General features: G+C 35.5%; 1 protein-coding gene across 6 annotated transcripts; it reads right to left on the bottom strand.

The window, feature by feature from the left end:
• Window positions 1–284: 284 nt before the first annotated feature.
• LOC110669388 (type I inositol polyphosphate 5-phosphatase 2) lies at window positions 285–12,952 on the bottom strand. Of its 6 annotated transcripts, none has more exons than XM_058136207.1 (13): window positions 12,869–12,952; window positions 12,702–12,767; window positions 11,908–12,031; window positions 11,708–11,810; window positions 11,532–11,624; window positions 10,937–11,024; window positions 10,742–10,846; window positions 3,130–3,982; window positions 2,508–2,692; window positions 1,782–1,890; window positions 1,188–1,336; window positions 826–1,040; window positions 285–707 (listed from the first exon to the last, which is right to left on the bottom strand). In XM_058136207.1, exons 3-12 carry the CDS (start codon window positions 11,935–11,937, stop codon window positions 836–838), a joined length of 1,920 nt encoding a protein of 639 aa, XP_057992190.1. In that variant the 5' UTR covers window positions 11,938–12,031; window positions 12,702–12,767; window positions 12,869–12,952; the 3' UTR covers window positions 285–707; window positions 826–835. The 6 variants fall into 6 exon arrangements, with proteins under 6 accessions (XP_057992190.1, XP_021686734.2, XP_021686733.2 ...); XM_021831042.2 differs by having other exon boundaries at window positions 11,908–12,026; XM_021831041.2 differs by having other exon boundaries at window positions 12,702–12,929.
• Between the last annotated feature and the right edge of the window lie 5,129 nt (window positions 12,953–18,081).

Raw genomic sequence — 18,081 nt, 5'->3', positions numbered from 1 at the left:
ACGTTTTCTTGTTCAGTTTTTGATGTCCCTTTAGTTGCTTTCAAACCAAACTTGTTCTGTAGAAAATTCCTCTATCTTAATCAAAGTTGTTACAACTAACTCTACCTAACTTCAATCATTCTTTCTTGGCAAATCTGAGTTTCGCTCTCAGAAGGCAAGAAGGCTTTCCCACACCCTTGAAGAAAAACATTTCACTTATCATCCCATATATGTTAATGGTCATTGACAGTCACAGATTGTGAACGCAATGATAGAGGAAAGGGAGAGAAGGCAGGCTAAAAATATGCAGATAACATGTATCATTTGTTGATCAATTAAACAAGTTTTTATGTCTACTGATTTCAAAATAACCTAAGCAGTAACAGTCTAATATGCAAGACCAATGAGCCAAACTGAGAACATAATTGTTTTGAGGTTCTCTAGAAAAAGAAAATCCACCATTTAAGCACTGTACATCCACTGGTAACAGGAAAAAAAAAAAAAAAAAAAGAAAAACCCACACACTGCTCTATCAGCTACAATTGCAGTAAAATTAGAAAAAAAGAAAATGTACCATTGCTCAAGATTTTACAAATGATTTTCTATTCCTGCTTTTATCTAAAATGTGTCTTAAACACTGGCCTCCTATTATTGGTGTTCCAGGAGAGCATGTCAAGGCTTATTGGTCAAATAAGATTAACAGTACTTTTTAAGTGATCTGCAATGCCCTGCTTGAAAGACAAATACATGTTACTAGATGCAAGCAACAGCAAGGTCAACATATTATTAAGAATCAAATTAAGCCATCTTAACCTCATATTCTACAAATTGAGGAAAGTTGCTTACCTTGTATCTGTTAAACCTCATCTTCAACTAGGAAAATCACAGGATGTACTGCTGCACTGTTGACATTGAGTGCCTTTTGAAGCTTTCGATGATCTAGAACTTCAACCTCAACCAAAAACATTGAACTGACTGGTCGATGATCTGAGAGGCTTAATTCTGCCCTCTTGTAAGAAAGTTGTTTTATACCTTTTCCTAGCCAAAGTATTCTATCACACCTAAACAACAGGTCACCAACATACATTCAAAATGTGTTAAATTTCTTTAGCATTCTCAAAAAGCAGACAAGAATTCTAAGTTTCCTCCCAAGACCACATATAAACCAGATTTTACAACCCTGTTATTTCCAAGTTAGATGTAATCACCATGCTGGAGATCTTCTCTTCTCCCCTTCTTTTGGGTTCTCTCCAACATATCTGTCAGAGTTTATCTCATATTTGTAAGTGGGAGGAAAGTTTACCACTCCCTCTTTCCATCCATCAAATACATGCCCACTGCGGAGTTCTTTGCTTAGCTGCCATATAAGATGATTCCATTAACTGTTATTTTTATTGCAAGATAAGCATGTATGATGTTGCTAAGAAAGATCCAAAAGAGGCAGCATCAATTACAGAAAAAGACAAACCATTGCACCGCCATCATACATGCTTTAAGTCCACCCCACCCTCCATTTCTCAAGAAGCTATAATGTATCGTGTTAAAAATCTTACCTTAAAGGCGAAATAATTTTCAAACTGTTTTCTCCCCTAGTAGTCAACTGAATTGCTTCTTAGTGTATGAAGTTACTTGAAAATATTAAATCAAAGTTAGGATTAGATTTGGATTTTCTACTCACACATAGTACATTATCAATATGCTCCCCACCAGGATCTATATTCCTAGATAAAATGTCCTAGAATATACATTATCAAAAGAAACTTCAATCACAGATTAAACATTAAGAGTGTTATGAATCTCACCTGATCACTGTTGATAAGTTCATCCCATTGCTTCAGACCAACAAGTTTCCTTATCTCTGTGTCTGACATATTGAGACGATAATTCAAATCCCCAAACCAGAATATCTGACTGCAAGCACAAAGCATCCAGTCACCAAATCATGTACAAATAGAAAGTTAATTTTGCCAGCAAGGAATCCAGACATAAACAAATTAATCAAAGAATTTAACTATCACATAATAACCCTAGGAAATTTTATAGGTAAATTTCTCATATCTAACTTTTTCCTTTTTGGTAAATAAACTGTCCCATGTCTGCATTCGGAACTTTTTATCCTTGAATTGAATGAATTACAGTTCAATTATTTACTTCATGAGAGTACATTTATGAGTAACTATCTATGATTGGGGTAGTTCAAAACAACACATATACAATTCCATGTTCTAATGTACTTTCAGGACCCATTCTGTCCATATAAATATCAGCAATATTAAACCTTCAGAATGCAGATGGAGCTCATGAACATATCTCAAGTAGATGGAAAAGATACTACATGAGAAGATTATAAGAATCATTATGAATCTACAAACACACATATTATTGCGTGCACACACACACAAGCAACAATCCAAATTCTACCCAAATTTATAGTCAAATTGAATAAGCACTCAGCTGCAAACACAGTAAAGCTCAGTTGAAGAAATGCATTTTATGCACATTGAAATTTAATTTGAAAGGTTGCTTACTCATGAGATGGGATATTCTGCGGTTGATTCGTGTCAAAGACAGATGAGAATTGAGTGCGTCGTATAATTTCATAGACATCAGCATTACGCCTTTGTTCAGCCCCATCTTTCTGACCTGAGGTCAGATGAGAACAAACGAAGCAGAGTCTTGACTGGAAAAGAGTCATGCTAACAGAAACAGATCCCTGCATCATCAACCTCCAGTGAGAAATATGTAATGCAAATGTAAGTGTGTTCAGTTACTCATCAATGCATACATATGCTGATGTATTATTTTCTCTACATTCTATAAATCTTAACCTGAATCCATTCATGTTGCAACACATCACAATATGGAGGATAACTTGTAAGACATTTTGTAACCCTCCATACCATGAAGCAACCTGATGTATTTCACTGGCAGTGCTGCAAGGATTGTATTTACAAATAATTCTACAGATGTTATACAATAGTGACTTTATTTTATCACTTTGCTTTTCCATATGGGGATTCACTTTTTATATACTTATTTTAGTGCCAAAATACATGAGCACCATCATTTCTGTTTAATATTTGTTATATCTAGGAATTTGATATCTTTATGAATAGGCTGCTGAGCAAGAAGCATGATAGAAGCCACTACCTTGTTTCCCATGTAACCCATAAGACCAACTCCAACAGGAGAGACCTTCAAATTGTTTATGTGTCTCCGCAACCTCTTTCGCACCCAAACTGATATATATATCCCAACCATTTGCTTGCTAACAATGCGTACATACTTGGGACGTGGCTTCCCATTATCCATGATAAATCCGTTGTTATTTTTTTCCCCTGGTACTTTCGAGAAAATGTCATCTTCCTCTTCAGATGACTTATCAGATGCATCAGAGAGAGAATCAAGAACTTCATGAACTTCGGGAACTTCAGGCCTCTCTTGCTGTTCTACCCACATTGAGCATAAGTTCCCAGAACTATGGTGAGATCTTCTCAGTCCATTGCCATTTACTGCAAAATTTTGAGGACTAAACATTAAAGGATTCTCTGCCCAACTAAAGCCCATCCTTGCAGAACTGCTCCATACTCTCCGCAGCTTGGAATTGGAAGAGATAACTTGTGGGGTTACATCTAATGAATATTCAGGCCAGTCTAATCTACTGTCACAGTCAATTCCATATATTCTCTTGAAATGTAAACTTCTTCCAATGTCAATTACTTTACTCAACTCATGCCTTTCAAAGTCACAAGCAGCAGCAGTTTCTGCATATTCATTATTCACCATCTCCAATGGCAGAGCATCAACCTCGTCTGCAAGTTCATCAGCAACAGAGGAAGTCCTCAGTACTGGAGAGGGTGGGGCACTGTAACATTTGTGTTTGCTTTCAGGTTGTAAAGATTTGTTCAGAGTTCTTCTAATGATTGACTCCCATTTTGGAATTGGCCTGCTACTTTCTGCTCCTAGTACGTTTCCAGCATTCAGAGGTACAACCTCTTGGAAACTGCAAAAGAAAAATATGAATATAATATTAAAATCTGTCGTATAAGGAGCAAAACTTATTAACAGCCAGAAGTTTCATTGCAACTGAAAAAGAAATTCCTGGAGAGAGAGAGAGGACCCTAAAACAATGTAATGCACATAGGCAGCAATTTGAACCATTGCATATCATAATCATGGCAACAAACCTTGTAGTATTTGTGTATCCCCTTTAGATGATTGTCAGTAGTTACCTAGAATTAAGGGTTTCTACTGACTACTGAGAGTTTAGAAGAATATAGACAGAAAGGAGGAAGAAGAGAGAGAGAGAGAGAGAGAGAGAGAGAGAGAGAGAGAGATAGGGACGAGAATTAGAATAAGAGAGACAAGAAATTTAGAGAGAGAAGTCTAAGATTTTATTGATTTCAGAATGAATCTCAATTACATGAATGACAGCTATTTATAGTATTACTTGATAACTGTCATTGACTAATTTCAATAGCTATAACAACTTCTCAACAAACTAACAGTTTTTTCCCTCCAAAACAACTACTCTTCTTTTCTATTTCTAAACTTTCTCCTCCTATACATGACAATTTCCCTCCCTTTAGAACCTTCTTGACCCCAAGAAGGTTTAAATGATGGAAACTGAGCTTGCAAAATGACTGGTCCTCCCAAGTTGCATCTTCTTCACTGAAATGCAGCCATTTAACTAAGCCTTGCAAAATTGGAATCCCATTTCTTTCAATAGTTCTAATATGCAACAGCTTCTCTGGATGCACTTCCCAAGTATGATCTTCTTGTAAAGCTAGAAGGTCTAAGATTGGAGTGATATTGTCCCCTACCTTCCTTTTCAACAAGGAAACATGAAAAACTGGATGAACAGTAAAGTAGGTAATTGCAGTTTATAAGCCACTGCACCCACTTTAGCGACTATTTGAAATGGCCCATAATACCTTGCTGATAACTTGAGTGACCTTCTAACTGCAATAGAAACTTGTCTGTAGTGCTGCAACCTCAAATATACCCAATCTCCAACCTGGAACTCTTTTTTTGCTCTTTTCTTATCTGCTTGCTGTTTCATTCTATGTTGGGCCTTAGTTAAATTCTCTCGTATAATTTCTGTCATATGCTGTCTCTCCTGAAGTAAATTAGTAACAGCCTGGACAGGAGTGGAATCAGGAGAGGGACAATGAATTTCAGGAGGGTGATAGCCATATAAAGCTTCAAAGGGACTCATCTTGAGGCTGCTATGGTGAGTACTGTTATACCACCACTCAGCTAATGGTAACCATTTGTTCCAAGCAGCAGCCAAATGATGTGTCATACACCTCAAATAACATTCTAAACATTGATTTAACCTCTCAGTCTGCCCATCAGATTGAGTATGATAGGCAGTAGTGTAATGCAATGAAGTCCCAGACAACTTGAATAACTCTTTCCAAAAGAGACTTGTGAAAACTTTGTCCCTATCGGATACAATGGAAAGAGGCAGCCCATGAAGCTTGTAAATGTGACTGAGAAACACTTTAGCAATAGAAGCAGCAGTGTATGGATGAGAGACAGCCAAGAAATGCCCATACTTAGTCATTCTACACACAATTACCAAAATAACATCCTTGCCTTCACACCTAGGCAATTGCTCAATAAAATCCATTTAAATATGTTGCCAGGCTTGTGTGGGAACTGGTAGTGGCTGCAATAAACCACCAGGCAGGCTATGGTCACTTTTACACCTGGCACACACATCACACTTCTTAACCCATTGGATCACATCCTGCTTAAGACTTGGCAAAAAAAAATGTCTTTTCAGCCTCAAGTAAGTAGAGTGAATACCATAATGTCCTCCCATAGGAGAGTCATGATAGATGGCCAGCAATTTCTGCCTAAGTAAAGTAGCAGGGCCCACAAACAGCCTGCCTTTAAAGTACAATATCCCTTTTTTGCATTCATAACCAGGATGAGAGCTATTATCAATAGCTAATTGAGCCAATAATTGCCCAATTTAAGTGTCCCCTTCATAACTGACTATCAATTCATTTATCCAAGCAGGCTGGATGACTGTAATGATAGTACAAGTGGATTCTTGCTCTGCTTCCTTCAATGATATCCTAGAAAGAGCATCAACTACTTTATTCTCCACCCCTCTTCTATACAAGATCTTGTAATCCAACCCTAATAATTTGGAAATGCCTTTTTGCTACAAGTTAGTATGTAGCCTCTGTTCCAAGAGGAATTTTATAGACTCATGATCTGTTTTGATATAAAATTGCCCTTGCTCCAAATAGTGTCTCCACTTAGTAACAGCAAATGTAATAGCCAATAATTCCTTCTCATAGACAAATAAACCCTTCTTGGTCCAAATGCCTTTGAAATGAAAGCAATTGGATGTCCCTGCTGTTGCAACACTGCCCCCATACCAAAACTGCTAGCATCTGTTTCGACAATGAATGGCTTTGTAAAATCAGGAAGTGCAAGGACTGGAGCTTGAGACATTGCAATTTTAAGGTGATCAAAAGCACCTTGAGCTGCTGAATTCCACTGAAATGAATCTTTTTTTAACAATTCAGTCAGTGGTTTGCTAATAGAGCCATAGTGATGGATGAATTTCCCATAATAACCAGTGAGGCCAAGAAAACTTCTCAATTCTTTAACATTCTGTGGCACAGGCCAAGTCACCATAGCTTTGATTTTATTAGGATCAGTAGCCACTCCATTTCCAGATATGACATGCCCCAAATACTCAACTTGTCTTTGAGCAAAAGCACACTTAGACATCTTAGCATACAACCTTTGCTGCCTTAGGACTTGAAATACTGCCTCCAAATGCTTGACATGAGTAAAAATGTCTGGGCTATAGACAAGTATATCATCAAAGAAAACCAAAACAAATTTCCTTAAAAAAGGAAGAAAAATATGATTCATGAGAGCTTGGAAGGTTACTGGTGCATTTATAAGACCAAATGGCATAACATTGAACTCAAAAAGGCCATGATGTGTCCTAAAGGCAGTCTTGGGAATATCAGCGGGCTCCATTCTGATTTGATGGTAACCAGCTCTCAAATCTATTTTAGAAAACACAGCAGCCCCATGTAACTCATCAAGTAAGTCATCAATCATAGGTATTGGAAACTTATCCTTGATTGTGAGATCATTTAACTTCCTATAATCAACACAAAACCTCCAAGTACCATCCTTTTTCTTAACCAACAACACAGGTGAAGAATATGAACTAGTACTAGGCTGAATAACATCATTAGCCAACATTTCAGATACCAACTTCTCTATTTCTGCCTTTTGAAAATGTGGATACCTATAATGTCTCACACTAATAGGTTGTGTATTTGGCTGCAATGGTATGAAGTGTTTATGGTTTCTAAAAGGAGGCAATGTCTTAGGCTCCTCAAACAGATCTTTATAGTCATCAAGTAATCCTTGAATTTCATTATAATCTGTAGAAGAATTACCTGAAATTACAGCTGTCACAGAAAAGAGCTCAAGTAACTCTGAATGCTCTGCTGGTTGTGGTTGCATTAGTGGCACTTCAATATAAAATTGAGGGCTTTGAAAATCCTTCCCCTTCCTCTGCCGCATCTTATTAATGTCTTCACATTGCAACATCTTACAAGTTACAGCTTTATCATTGATCCCATACAATATGATCGCCTTCCCATTCTTCTTGAAAGTGACTCTAGAGTTTACAAAGTCAAATAAAACTGGATTAATAGTCCTCATCCAATCTACTCCCAATATAATATCAAAACTCTCCAGCTCCAACAATTTGAGATCAAACACAAATCTATGTTTTCCCACCTTCCAAGGAAATTCAAAATAAGTGCAATTTGAAATTAATTTTCTACCATCAGCTACAGAAATAGGTACTGCAGAAGTTTGGACTATAGGTAGCTTTAATTCCCTAGCCACTCTAGCATCAATAAAGCTATGGGTGCTACCACTGTCAATTAAAATCAGCAGCTCTCTATTCAAATACTGACCTTTCACCTTAATAGTTTCAGTCCCCAACTTCCCTTCAATGGCATTAAGGGAAAGTGTCATCTCCTCCTCCATACTACCTAACACATCTTCCCATTACTGAACTTCAATGTTACCTTCCCTTTCAATCTCCTCATTTCCTTGCTCAATCCATTCCTTCCTACTTGAATCACTCCCACATAAAGCCATAACAGTCTTTTACTTGCACACATGCCCTGGAAAATATTTTTCTCCACATCTATAACAAGGTTTGGGCTGTCTCACATTTGTTTGGTTGTTAGGTTTTGTGGATATAGGTGTTTTAGAGGCTTGAGAATTGGCTGCATTGCTGGAAGTGACAGACTGAGATTGTCTTGGATTAGAGATTGTGAAATTAGATTTAGCTTCATTGTTTGGGGGTTTTGTCAATTGAGGATAATTCTGATGTAATTGAGAGGTTCTAAAGGAAGGGTTATAAGTTGAAGTTTGAGATATGAAATTACCAGCATAGGATCTTGAGGGATAAGTGGACTTCTTGTTGCTTTCTAGTAACTGTTCTTGAAATTTTGCAATCTCAAATGCATGAGAAAGGGATGCAGGCCTAACAATCCTTACCATAGGACGGATTTCATCCCTTAATCCTCCTATGAAAGCTAACAGAAAATATCCCTCTTCAAGATAAGGCATAACCCTCTCCATCTTTATCCTCATCTCCTCAAATTTATCCTGATACTCCATTACATTCCCAATCTGCCTTGTCTTCATAAATTCTTCCACAACATCTTCCATTCCTTCTTCCCCAAATCTAGCACATAATGCCCTCTCAAATTCATCCCACAGTATTTCACTTTTCCCTTTACTCCAATTCTGAAACCAAGAATCTCCCTTGTCAATCAAGAAGAGACTAGCAATTCCCACACATTGCTCCTTAGGAACCCTGTAAATCTCAAAATACTTTTCACACTTTCTAAGCCAAACCCTAGGCGTACTACCATCACAGGTCACCAACTCAATCTCGAGCAAAATTCTTGTATTATCATCAGTGTTTACTGCAAAGGATGTACTGAATTGATCCTTAGCAGTTTTCTTGGGAGGATTTGGCAGGATCCCCTTACTTCCCTGTCCTTCATGTTCACTATTCACCTCAACTTCCTTATTCCTTTCATTAAAGAACCCACACATCATTTTTTTCATCTCATCCATTATTTTTTTTCCCATATCATCTAATTTCTGCTCCATTTTCTCCATTTTCAGATCCAGCTTCCTCTCGGCAGTTTCTTGCCAATTGCACACCTTTTCCTCCAGCTCTTCCATTCTAACAGTTTCTTGATTCACCACTTGACTTCTAGGCATCTCATGACACCCCTGGTACTGATCTGGATCAAAGCCCTCCACAGGAACCTGGCTCTGATACCAATTTGTCAGTAGTTACCTAGAATTAAGGGTTTCTACTGACTACAGAGAGTTTAGAAGAATATAGACAGAAAGGAGGAAGAAGAGAGAGAGAGAGAGATAGGGACGAGAATTAGAATAAGAGAGAGAAGAAATTTAGAGAGAAAGAAGTCTGAGATTTTATTGATTTCAGAATGAATCTCAATTACATGAATGACAGCTATTTATAGTATTACTTGATAACTATCATTGACTAATTTCAACAGCTATAACAACTTCTCAACAAACTAACAGTTTTTTCCCTCCAAAACAACTACTCTTCTTTTCTATTTCTAAACTTTCTCCTCCTATATGTGACAATGATGCATAAAAAAGAAAGTGACCAAATACATCAAAATTTGGCCGTCAACCTGCTTCTTGTAATATGATAAAGCATTTGCTAATTGTTTGAAATCGTGAAATTCAGAAGACAACAAATTCTGACACATTGACTTTTCAAGACATGTGAGAATGTTAATCTGGGTTGTCTGTGTTCACACCTTGGAATGGAAACTGGGAAATCTGATCACAAGCTAACCTTGGTCAGAAAACATTGATTTCATATCAGGGACAATCTTGGGTGAACGAGAATGAGAATAACTAGCATTCTGGCATCCCAACTGCACAAAAGTCTTGGAGAACAGCAAATCACAAGTGTAATAAAGCCTAAAATTGAAGCTTATTGAGTAAGTTTTTCATGTTTGTACCAGAACCAAATCATAACCAAATGCTATTGGATGAGATGGTTAAGAGTTATCAAATCTTTAGATTTTTAACCAGCTCAGAACTTACTCTCAATCAATAGATGAGATGTCAGATATTCAGAAGGCTGGGTAATAACAGAATATTGATAGGCAATGAAGTCGAAATTTAAATAGTTCAACCTTCTATGAGAAAATCCCCATCAGGGATTCCTTAATAAATAGCTTACAAATAAATCCATGATAACTTGAGAACATTAGAAAGTCTGAACAATCTCTTTCTAGGTCTGAAAGATCCTACCTTTCTACCTCACTTTGTCATGTTCTGTACATCATCTTCAATGAATTAAGGTTGAGGAAGATCCTACCTTTCTACCTCACTTTGTCATGTTCTGTACATCATCTTCAATGAATTAAGGTTGAGGTGCAAGTTCTTACTTCTTTCGGTCTTGGTTGAAATATCAGTAAAGTTCAAGATTCTAGAAAAAACACATCAGATGGAGAAAAAAAAAATGCAAGAGGCAACCACACAGCACATCAAGAGGACAAAATAAATGCCAGGGACAGACACATAAAAGGATTTCCTGATGAAATGATTGGATATATGCAAATGATTTTTTTCTTTAGAAAAATATTATCTGAATATGAGACTTAAAATAACAAAGGAAGGAAATACTCACCCAATAATATACATATCTGCTGGTTCTTCTGTACAAAGCCAGTCATCAATCTCAAGATCTTCATATGGAAGTCTTCCAGCAACATTCCAAGTGCCTATTGTCACTCTACAAACACCCAAATGTCCAATAATGTAAGAATCAACATAGTAGTACCTTTAGACTATCATTTCAAGAATATGGGGATTACAACCAAACCTCACTTCCTTAGTATTTATGTACTGAACACGCAGAGTTTCAGATTTTCCTCGCCTGTGTCTCACTGAGTAGGCCTTTGAAGGTGCATCTGGATATCAAAACCCACAATCATAATTATAACTTGAGATCTATTAAACTTATCAGATGACAACAGAAGATTATCTTTCAAATTTATCATGATGACCAAGTCAAAAAACTCTATTAGTTACTACTTAGATCTTGAGAGTATGCTTAACAAGAAATTCAAATTCTGTCCTCCCTTTAGCAAAGTTTTTTCTCGAGATTCACATGGAGCATAAACCAGCCATATCACAATGTGGTAATAGATTCAGGACAAAATAGCTTCTCTCCAAGGTCTACAAAATTCAATTCCCAATAAAAAATTAATGCAGTAAAAAGGCCAAAATATAACATAACAGAGGTATGTGTTGCAGAGAAGCTATAGAACAAGGTTGAATTGCAGAATAATTTTTAACAAAAATGAGAACCAGTGGAGAGAAAATAATCCATTGATGTACTTTTTTGAACTTTTGAAATAAAATTAAATGTGCTCCACAGAAGTGGATTTAACAATAGATATGGAAAAGATTATTGCCTGAAATTTGGTTCCGGAACGAAGATTGGTTCCCTTGTGCCCTATGAGCAATATCCTCGCACGCATTAACTCTTTCATCTTTAAGAGAGCAAGCTTCATAGAAATAGCAGAAAACGTGATCAAGCACAGAAAACATTAAGAATTAATTTATTAAGGCGAACTTACTGGAACCATACCATCATCTTCACTCTCAGTTTCAGTATACTCATCTTCACTAAAATCATAAACCTTGGGCTTTATGTTCAACCATTTCTTCATAACAATGGAAGGCCAAAAGGCCTGGAATCAAATGCAATTTCCCAAAATAAGCATCAATAAACTTAAAAGCAAGAGAATTTGATGAATTAAAGCAGTACCAAGGAGCATCAAAGCATACCTCAGAACGCTTTCCTCTTCTGGCCTTCATTTGTCTTAAGATCAAAGGTTCAGAATGGTGGTTCTATCAACAAATATATAGCAGTTTTTCAAAGTACAAGTCCAGGCAACAGATTGTCACTGTCCTAGGAGATTAGTATTTAAATAAGAGGTTTAGAATAGTATTTAAATAAGAGGATTATATTAGAGTCATTAAAAGTTTATGAAAATAAAAAGCAGGGAGGAGGCAAAAAGCTCCATTGGTGGGCTGGTTTTCTGATGCCAAACACAAGGAAGATTCACGTTACAGACCAAATAGAAAAGACACGGAAAAAAAAAAAAAAAGCATGGACATATCGTTAACACACATCCACAACCTCAACTTGCAATAAAGGAATAAACTAAATGGTCCTCTTCCCACCTCCCAATTTTTTTATACAATAACAGTCTAGCATGATATCATGGAAAATTCAACAAATCTCATTTCAACTTTTTTCCCTGAAAATCAAATTGTCACTTTCATGTGGACAACCCTGGAGTCCTATTCCTACTATATAGTCCCAAAAATCAAATCATGCTACCGCCATTTTTCTCAGCAATGAAAGGGAAAAGCAAAAAAAAAATCCAACTGGGCATTAACCATTATTCAAATTACTGGCACTTAGTCACCCAAAAACTCATAATCAAGTTGAGCCAGCAAGCAAAAAATGGTGGGCCATAAAACAACACAATATTTAGAGGGTTCAGTAACCATGAATAAAAGCAATAATTATAAAAAATTATGATACAAAGACAAAACAACCCAATTCAACATACCATCACAGCCAAAAAAATTTGCAGCAGACCCCACCATTACGAGAACACAGCAAGACAGCCAGAAACCTGTAACAACCGAATAAAGAAATTATGGGGTTGACATAAAAATATAGAAGTTGAAGTCAACTGGGTAATCACTAATCAAGGAGTAATCAAAGATTGATTACGAAAAAGAACAGCTGGTGAGTCATTGGTAGGACGGACGGTGAATAACTTTGTTTTCTTTATAATGGTGATAGATTGTGGTTTATATATATAAAAGATTCTACTATTTTCATGAATATATATATGAAAAATGATCTTTCAAATGACAATCAAGGGACCACAAAACATGTGTCAGTGCACTATAAGTGAAGAAGATTAACTGATGTAGCATTGAAAGCTTCCAAGTTTCAAAAGTTAAAAAAACAAAAAATCCCAACTGTTTTGCGTTTTCCCTGGTTACCTTTTTTCTGGCAAAATTACTGAAGAAGAATCTCTTCAGCAAACAGCATTCCAGTCTAGCTAAATGAATAAAAAAAAATATATTCTTCAACTTTTTTATATTAAGATTTCTAAAAGAGAAAAATGTTCAAAATTTAGACCTCCGCCTCTTGTATTTTAAGTAAATAATTAATTATTGAATTATTAACTTTTTTGGTACTTGAAAAATTTTTAAAGGAGCATGACTATCATGATTTAAATGTTTGACCTATATATTGCATTAAGAGGTAGAGACGTAATCACTAAATTATTAAATCCAAGATAAATGAGCTATAGCTCGGCAATACTAAAGTGGCCGCTTGGCCCTCAGTTTGGCCGCTTTGATTGATAATTGCTTTTTTTTGTGTGATAAGCACTATTTCGTAGTGCTTCAAGAGTATATAAATAGCCCTCAGTTTGGCCACTTTGATTGATAATTGCTTTTTTTTTTTCCCCATTTTACTTGATAATATGGAAGTCTAATGGTAACTTTTGAATAAAAAAAAGCGAGACAAGACCGATTGTAATAGAAAGAAAGTTTTATTTTGTAAGAGGCTCTCTTCCTCTCTTTTTTGACTTTACTTATCATCTAATTATGTACCTAAACATTAGGCAAAAAAGAACATTGCACTACCAAACTTTCGTTTTCCAATCATTTGTTATCTAAACCAATAATCAAAGAAAAAAAAGGGTGATCTAGTATACGTAGCATCTCACATTTATTGGCTTTAGGGAAAGTTGATGTATACAGCCTTGCCCCTGCTTTAAAGAGAGACTATTTCCAAAGCTCGAAATTGGATCTTCAAAACACAAATGCAGTAACTTTGCCATTACATTAAACCACCCTCTTATAATCAAAGGAAACAATGCCAAAAAAAATATTCATATATGGGACAATGCCTTCATTAAACGTTGTCGATGGTCTCACATTATGCTATTGTCAAAAAAATGCATGCTTGATGATGGCTTGGATGAAATCAAATTATGTGATGCAATTCTGGATATGCAAAAGTTATGGGGTTAGTTCAAAATTGATTGTATATCAAGATTTAGAGCATTGTTGGTGTAACATCTCAACACCAACTAGGGTGGGCGTAAGAGCAAGGCTTCATTGGCAAGCTCTAGGCAAAGGGGGTAAGAATGAACCATCCCACATCGAAAAAAGAGAAAAAGTGAAGAGTATTCATAAAGACGTAGGTTGCCTAACTATATAGCACACTTTTGGACCTGATAATGGCAAAGGTCAAGGGATAAATTTGTAAGGCTTAAGAGGGTCAAAGCAGATAATACCATGTAGTTGAGAGGCATTACAAGTGGTCCTAGAGCTAGACCCACTCATTACAATGGTAGTTCAGGGACAAACCAAGTGGAAGTTAATGGGCTTGTAACATCTTGGGGTTAACAGGGGTGAGCATAAGAGCAGGGTTTCATTAGAAACCTTCTAGGCGAAGGGGGGGTGGAGTGAACCGTCCCACATCAAAAATTGAGGAAAAGTGAAGGGTATTCATACATGACTTGCCTAATTGCATAGTGCATTTTTGAGCTCGATAATGGCAAGTTTTAAAGGACAAATATGTGAGCTCTACGTGGGCCAAAGTAGATAATACTATACATTTAGGCCAGGGTGTTGCATCTCTACTCACTGATCTTTATAGCTCGTCTCCCTTATTCCTTCTAACATATTTTCTGGAGATGACTAGATGAGCATAGTTATTGTCTCATGCCATTAGAAGAGTTTTATGTTATGGGATGTTAGTGTTGCTATGTAATTTAATATGAAGTGTAATTATTTGTGGACATTTACTTATTGGATATAGCATAATTATGCTTTGCCTATGGATATTGTTGACTTATATTGGATTATGGCATTAAGCTTTAGTACTATGATTGTATGTTAATGAGATGGATTATGTATTGATAATCACAAAATGTTCAAATGTGTAACAAAATGTTAACTTGTTTATAATAATACAAGTTTAAGAAAGTTGTATTTTACAGATGTGATTACTTGTTACACAGGTTAAATATGATGCTTGAACTATCATAGCTCTTAAATATTTGAGATAAGGGCCATAGAGTTTTGTGTTAACAATATCAGGCTTGCTACAAATTCTAGTAACCTTAAGCTAACTCGATACCTAGTGCTAATGATGACTTCTTGGCTGGGTCATTACATCTTTAATATGAATGGCATGGAGAGAAAGCTAAATAAGAGAGAAGACCTAAATGAGAGAGGACATAAAGGGGAAAAAATTATATTGTACCTATAGGAGAAGAAGAAGAGCAAAAATCTAAGTTGGGAAATCACATTTAATTTGTGTTGGTTTAATAGGAAATTATTAGATTGACTTATGATATAAGAAAATAATATACGCCTCTCCATATCGTGACATGTGTCCAGACCTACAACCGTGACCTAAAGAGTAGAAGGAGTAGAGATTATTTACAACCATAGAGGTCAACCTAAGCCCTTAAAGGGGTTAGCCCTAGCCCAATGCATTCCACAACCACTCGTGTGAACTTACCAAGCTCCTTTAAGGGATCTAAGGTCTTCTAGAAGTACTCTATAAACCCTAATCCAAAAGGGCCATGTACACCAACTCACCTTAAGCTAATTGGAAGAATTAAATAATCGATTGAGCATATTAAATAATAAGAACCTCAAAAAACTTCTGCTTAGACAAAGCACTAACATAGCTACTATAGCAAAACACTGATCCCAAGATAACATGTAACCATTACTGGCACTCTCAAAATATAAAAGCAACAGCTACCCATTTGTAGGTGTGGCACACAAGACTTGTGCTCAATACATGCACTTAGGAGTGTTGATTATTTAGTGACAACCGAATAACCAAATTAAACTGATGAAATTTAGTTATTTTGAAAAAGTAAGTTCAGTTTTCAATTATTAATTCTAAAATTTTTCAGTTATTCGTTCAATTACTTTTTTTTATAATTGAAATAACTAAATTTCTATTAATTAATGTATTAATTATAATTGTATTAGTAATATATTATAAAATTATTTTTTTATTAATTTGATTATAACCGATAACTAATTGAATATTTTCAGTTTCGACTAAGTCCAATTTTCTATTAATCTCAATTTGATTAGTATTTTAAAGTCGGTTAAAAATTTGGTTTAATTAACTAAATGCTCGTCCTTACGTGTTCCAATCCACTAATATATCCAACTTGTCTACTTGCACTGATTGTCCAACTGGCGTCGCCATGTATACATTAATTCCTAGCATTTACTTTTAGTTATCCACTCCCACAACCTGCCAATAGCTTAAACGTCAGAATGTCAAGTAAGGAAGCCCCACTTGACGCTTCAGCCACTTCTTGTTCTGTGGATCATATCAAACCCTTCCTCAGGACCCTCTCAGCCTTCCAGACTGGTCGTCACCAGCAATCAATGTTCATCCCATTTTAGCAGTAATGATAAGAGCTCATCTCATGATCCTCTAAGCCATGTGACAGTCATCTAAGGGCTCACCTGTTTGCAGAACTATCAACTTATATTTAAGTTTCAAATAACAATCACTAATTGAATTTTAATTTGTAAATACAAAAATTTAAATAATTAATTTATAGTTCATCTTTTATACTTACTTAACGGCAATCAAGTAATTTTAATATTTCAACTTTAATTATAATAAATAAATGGTTCTTAGCTATGTTTCTATAGTTGCTTAATTCCTAGCAAACCCATCTACAAGGGTGGACGTGATTGTTTTAGGAGAAATCTATTTGGGTGTGGGTTGGTTGTTTCTATCCTTGCATGGTCCTTTGAGTTCCGCTATGTTGTACTTCATGAATATTACTAGTAGTCCTCCTTGACCAGTGGTGGCTCCCATGCTTGTGGCGGTGGTGATTTGCTCTGAAATGTTGTGCCAGGTCATTGGCTTCGGGTCAAACACCCGTTAGTTCTAGGGTTCTGTTGTAATGGTCTTGGACATTAGTGTTGAGATAAGTTTCTTGTTTTGGTTGGACTTTGGTCCATATTCGTTTGCTTTCATCAATGAGACCATATTTCCGATAACAAAAAATTATGAGCTCTTAGAAATTAATAAAAATTTTGAAAGAGCCTATTAAAAATTAGGTTCACTATAAGCCTTGTTATTGTTCCTAATCTCTCCATTGCTATACATCCCTTCAAGATTTGTTACAAATGTTTGTAGATAGGAATGGCAGCGGATAGGATACCTGCGAAAATCACTCTACCCGAATCAAAATTTTATAATATTATCAAAACCTGAATTCGTCCTAAACTCGATTAAAATTTATTTTTAACTATCCGAATCCGTCCCAAACCCGATTATTATTATTAAAAAAAAACTCGATTTTATATATTTTAATTAATATTTTGCATAAAAAATTATTTTGATTAATAATTTATATTTTAAAAATTTTATAATTTCATAAAATATTTTAATTTCATTTTATATAAAATAAAATAAATAAAAATTTATAAATATTATTATAAAAATATATTTTTTATATGTAATTAAATATTTATATAAATGGGTTCGAGTAATTGATACTTAACATGTAAAAGTCAAACTCGATCTGAACCCATCACGAGTATTATTTTTTAATCCAAATATGTCCCAAACTCGATTATATAATACTTAAATCTGTCCTGTTAGGGTTCGATCAGATCAAATACCCGTAAAAATCTGACCTACTGCCATTCATATTTGTAGGAGCTAAAGTATCATTTCTTTCTGTTAGTGGGCATTTTATGAGCACTTAATTAAAACATTTTTTTTTTAAAATATTATTGAAACGATTTTTTTCCCCTTTGTAGATTCTTATTTAAGAAGAAAACGATAAAAATATAATTAGAGTAAGATATATATATTTTTTAAATATATCTTAAGGAGAAAACAAAGAGATTAGGTCGGCATAA

Source organism: Hevea brasiliensis, chromosome 15 (genome assembly GCF_030052815.1).
Source record: "Hevea brasiliensis isolate MT/VB/25A 57/8 chromosome 15, ASM3005281v1, whole genome shotgun sequence".
In the NCBI taxonomy this organism is placed as follows: Eukaryota; Viridiplantae; Streptophyta; class Magnoliopsida; order Malpighiales; family Euphorbiaceae; genus Hevea; species Hevea brasiliensis.
This window is presented reverse-complemented; position numbering and strand designations above follow the sequence as displayed.

Excerpts from the sequence above, each read along its gene's own strand:
- LOC110669388 (XM_058136207.1), bottom strand. The coding sequence starts at position 11,937 with ATGAAGGCCAGAAGAGGAAAGCGTTCTGAG. Across the intron at positions 11,811-11,907 it reads GAAGAGGAAAGCGTTCTGAG|GCCTTTTGGCCTTCCATTGT; the intron begins GTATGCTTTGAT and ends ATTTGATTCCAG. Across the intron at positions 1,041-1,187 it reads AAGAGAAGATCTCCAGCATG|GTGTGATAGAATACTTTGGC; the intron begins GTGATTACATCT and ends CCTGTTGTTTAG.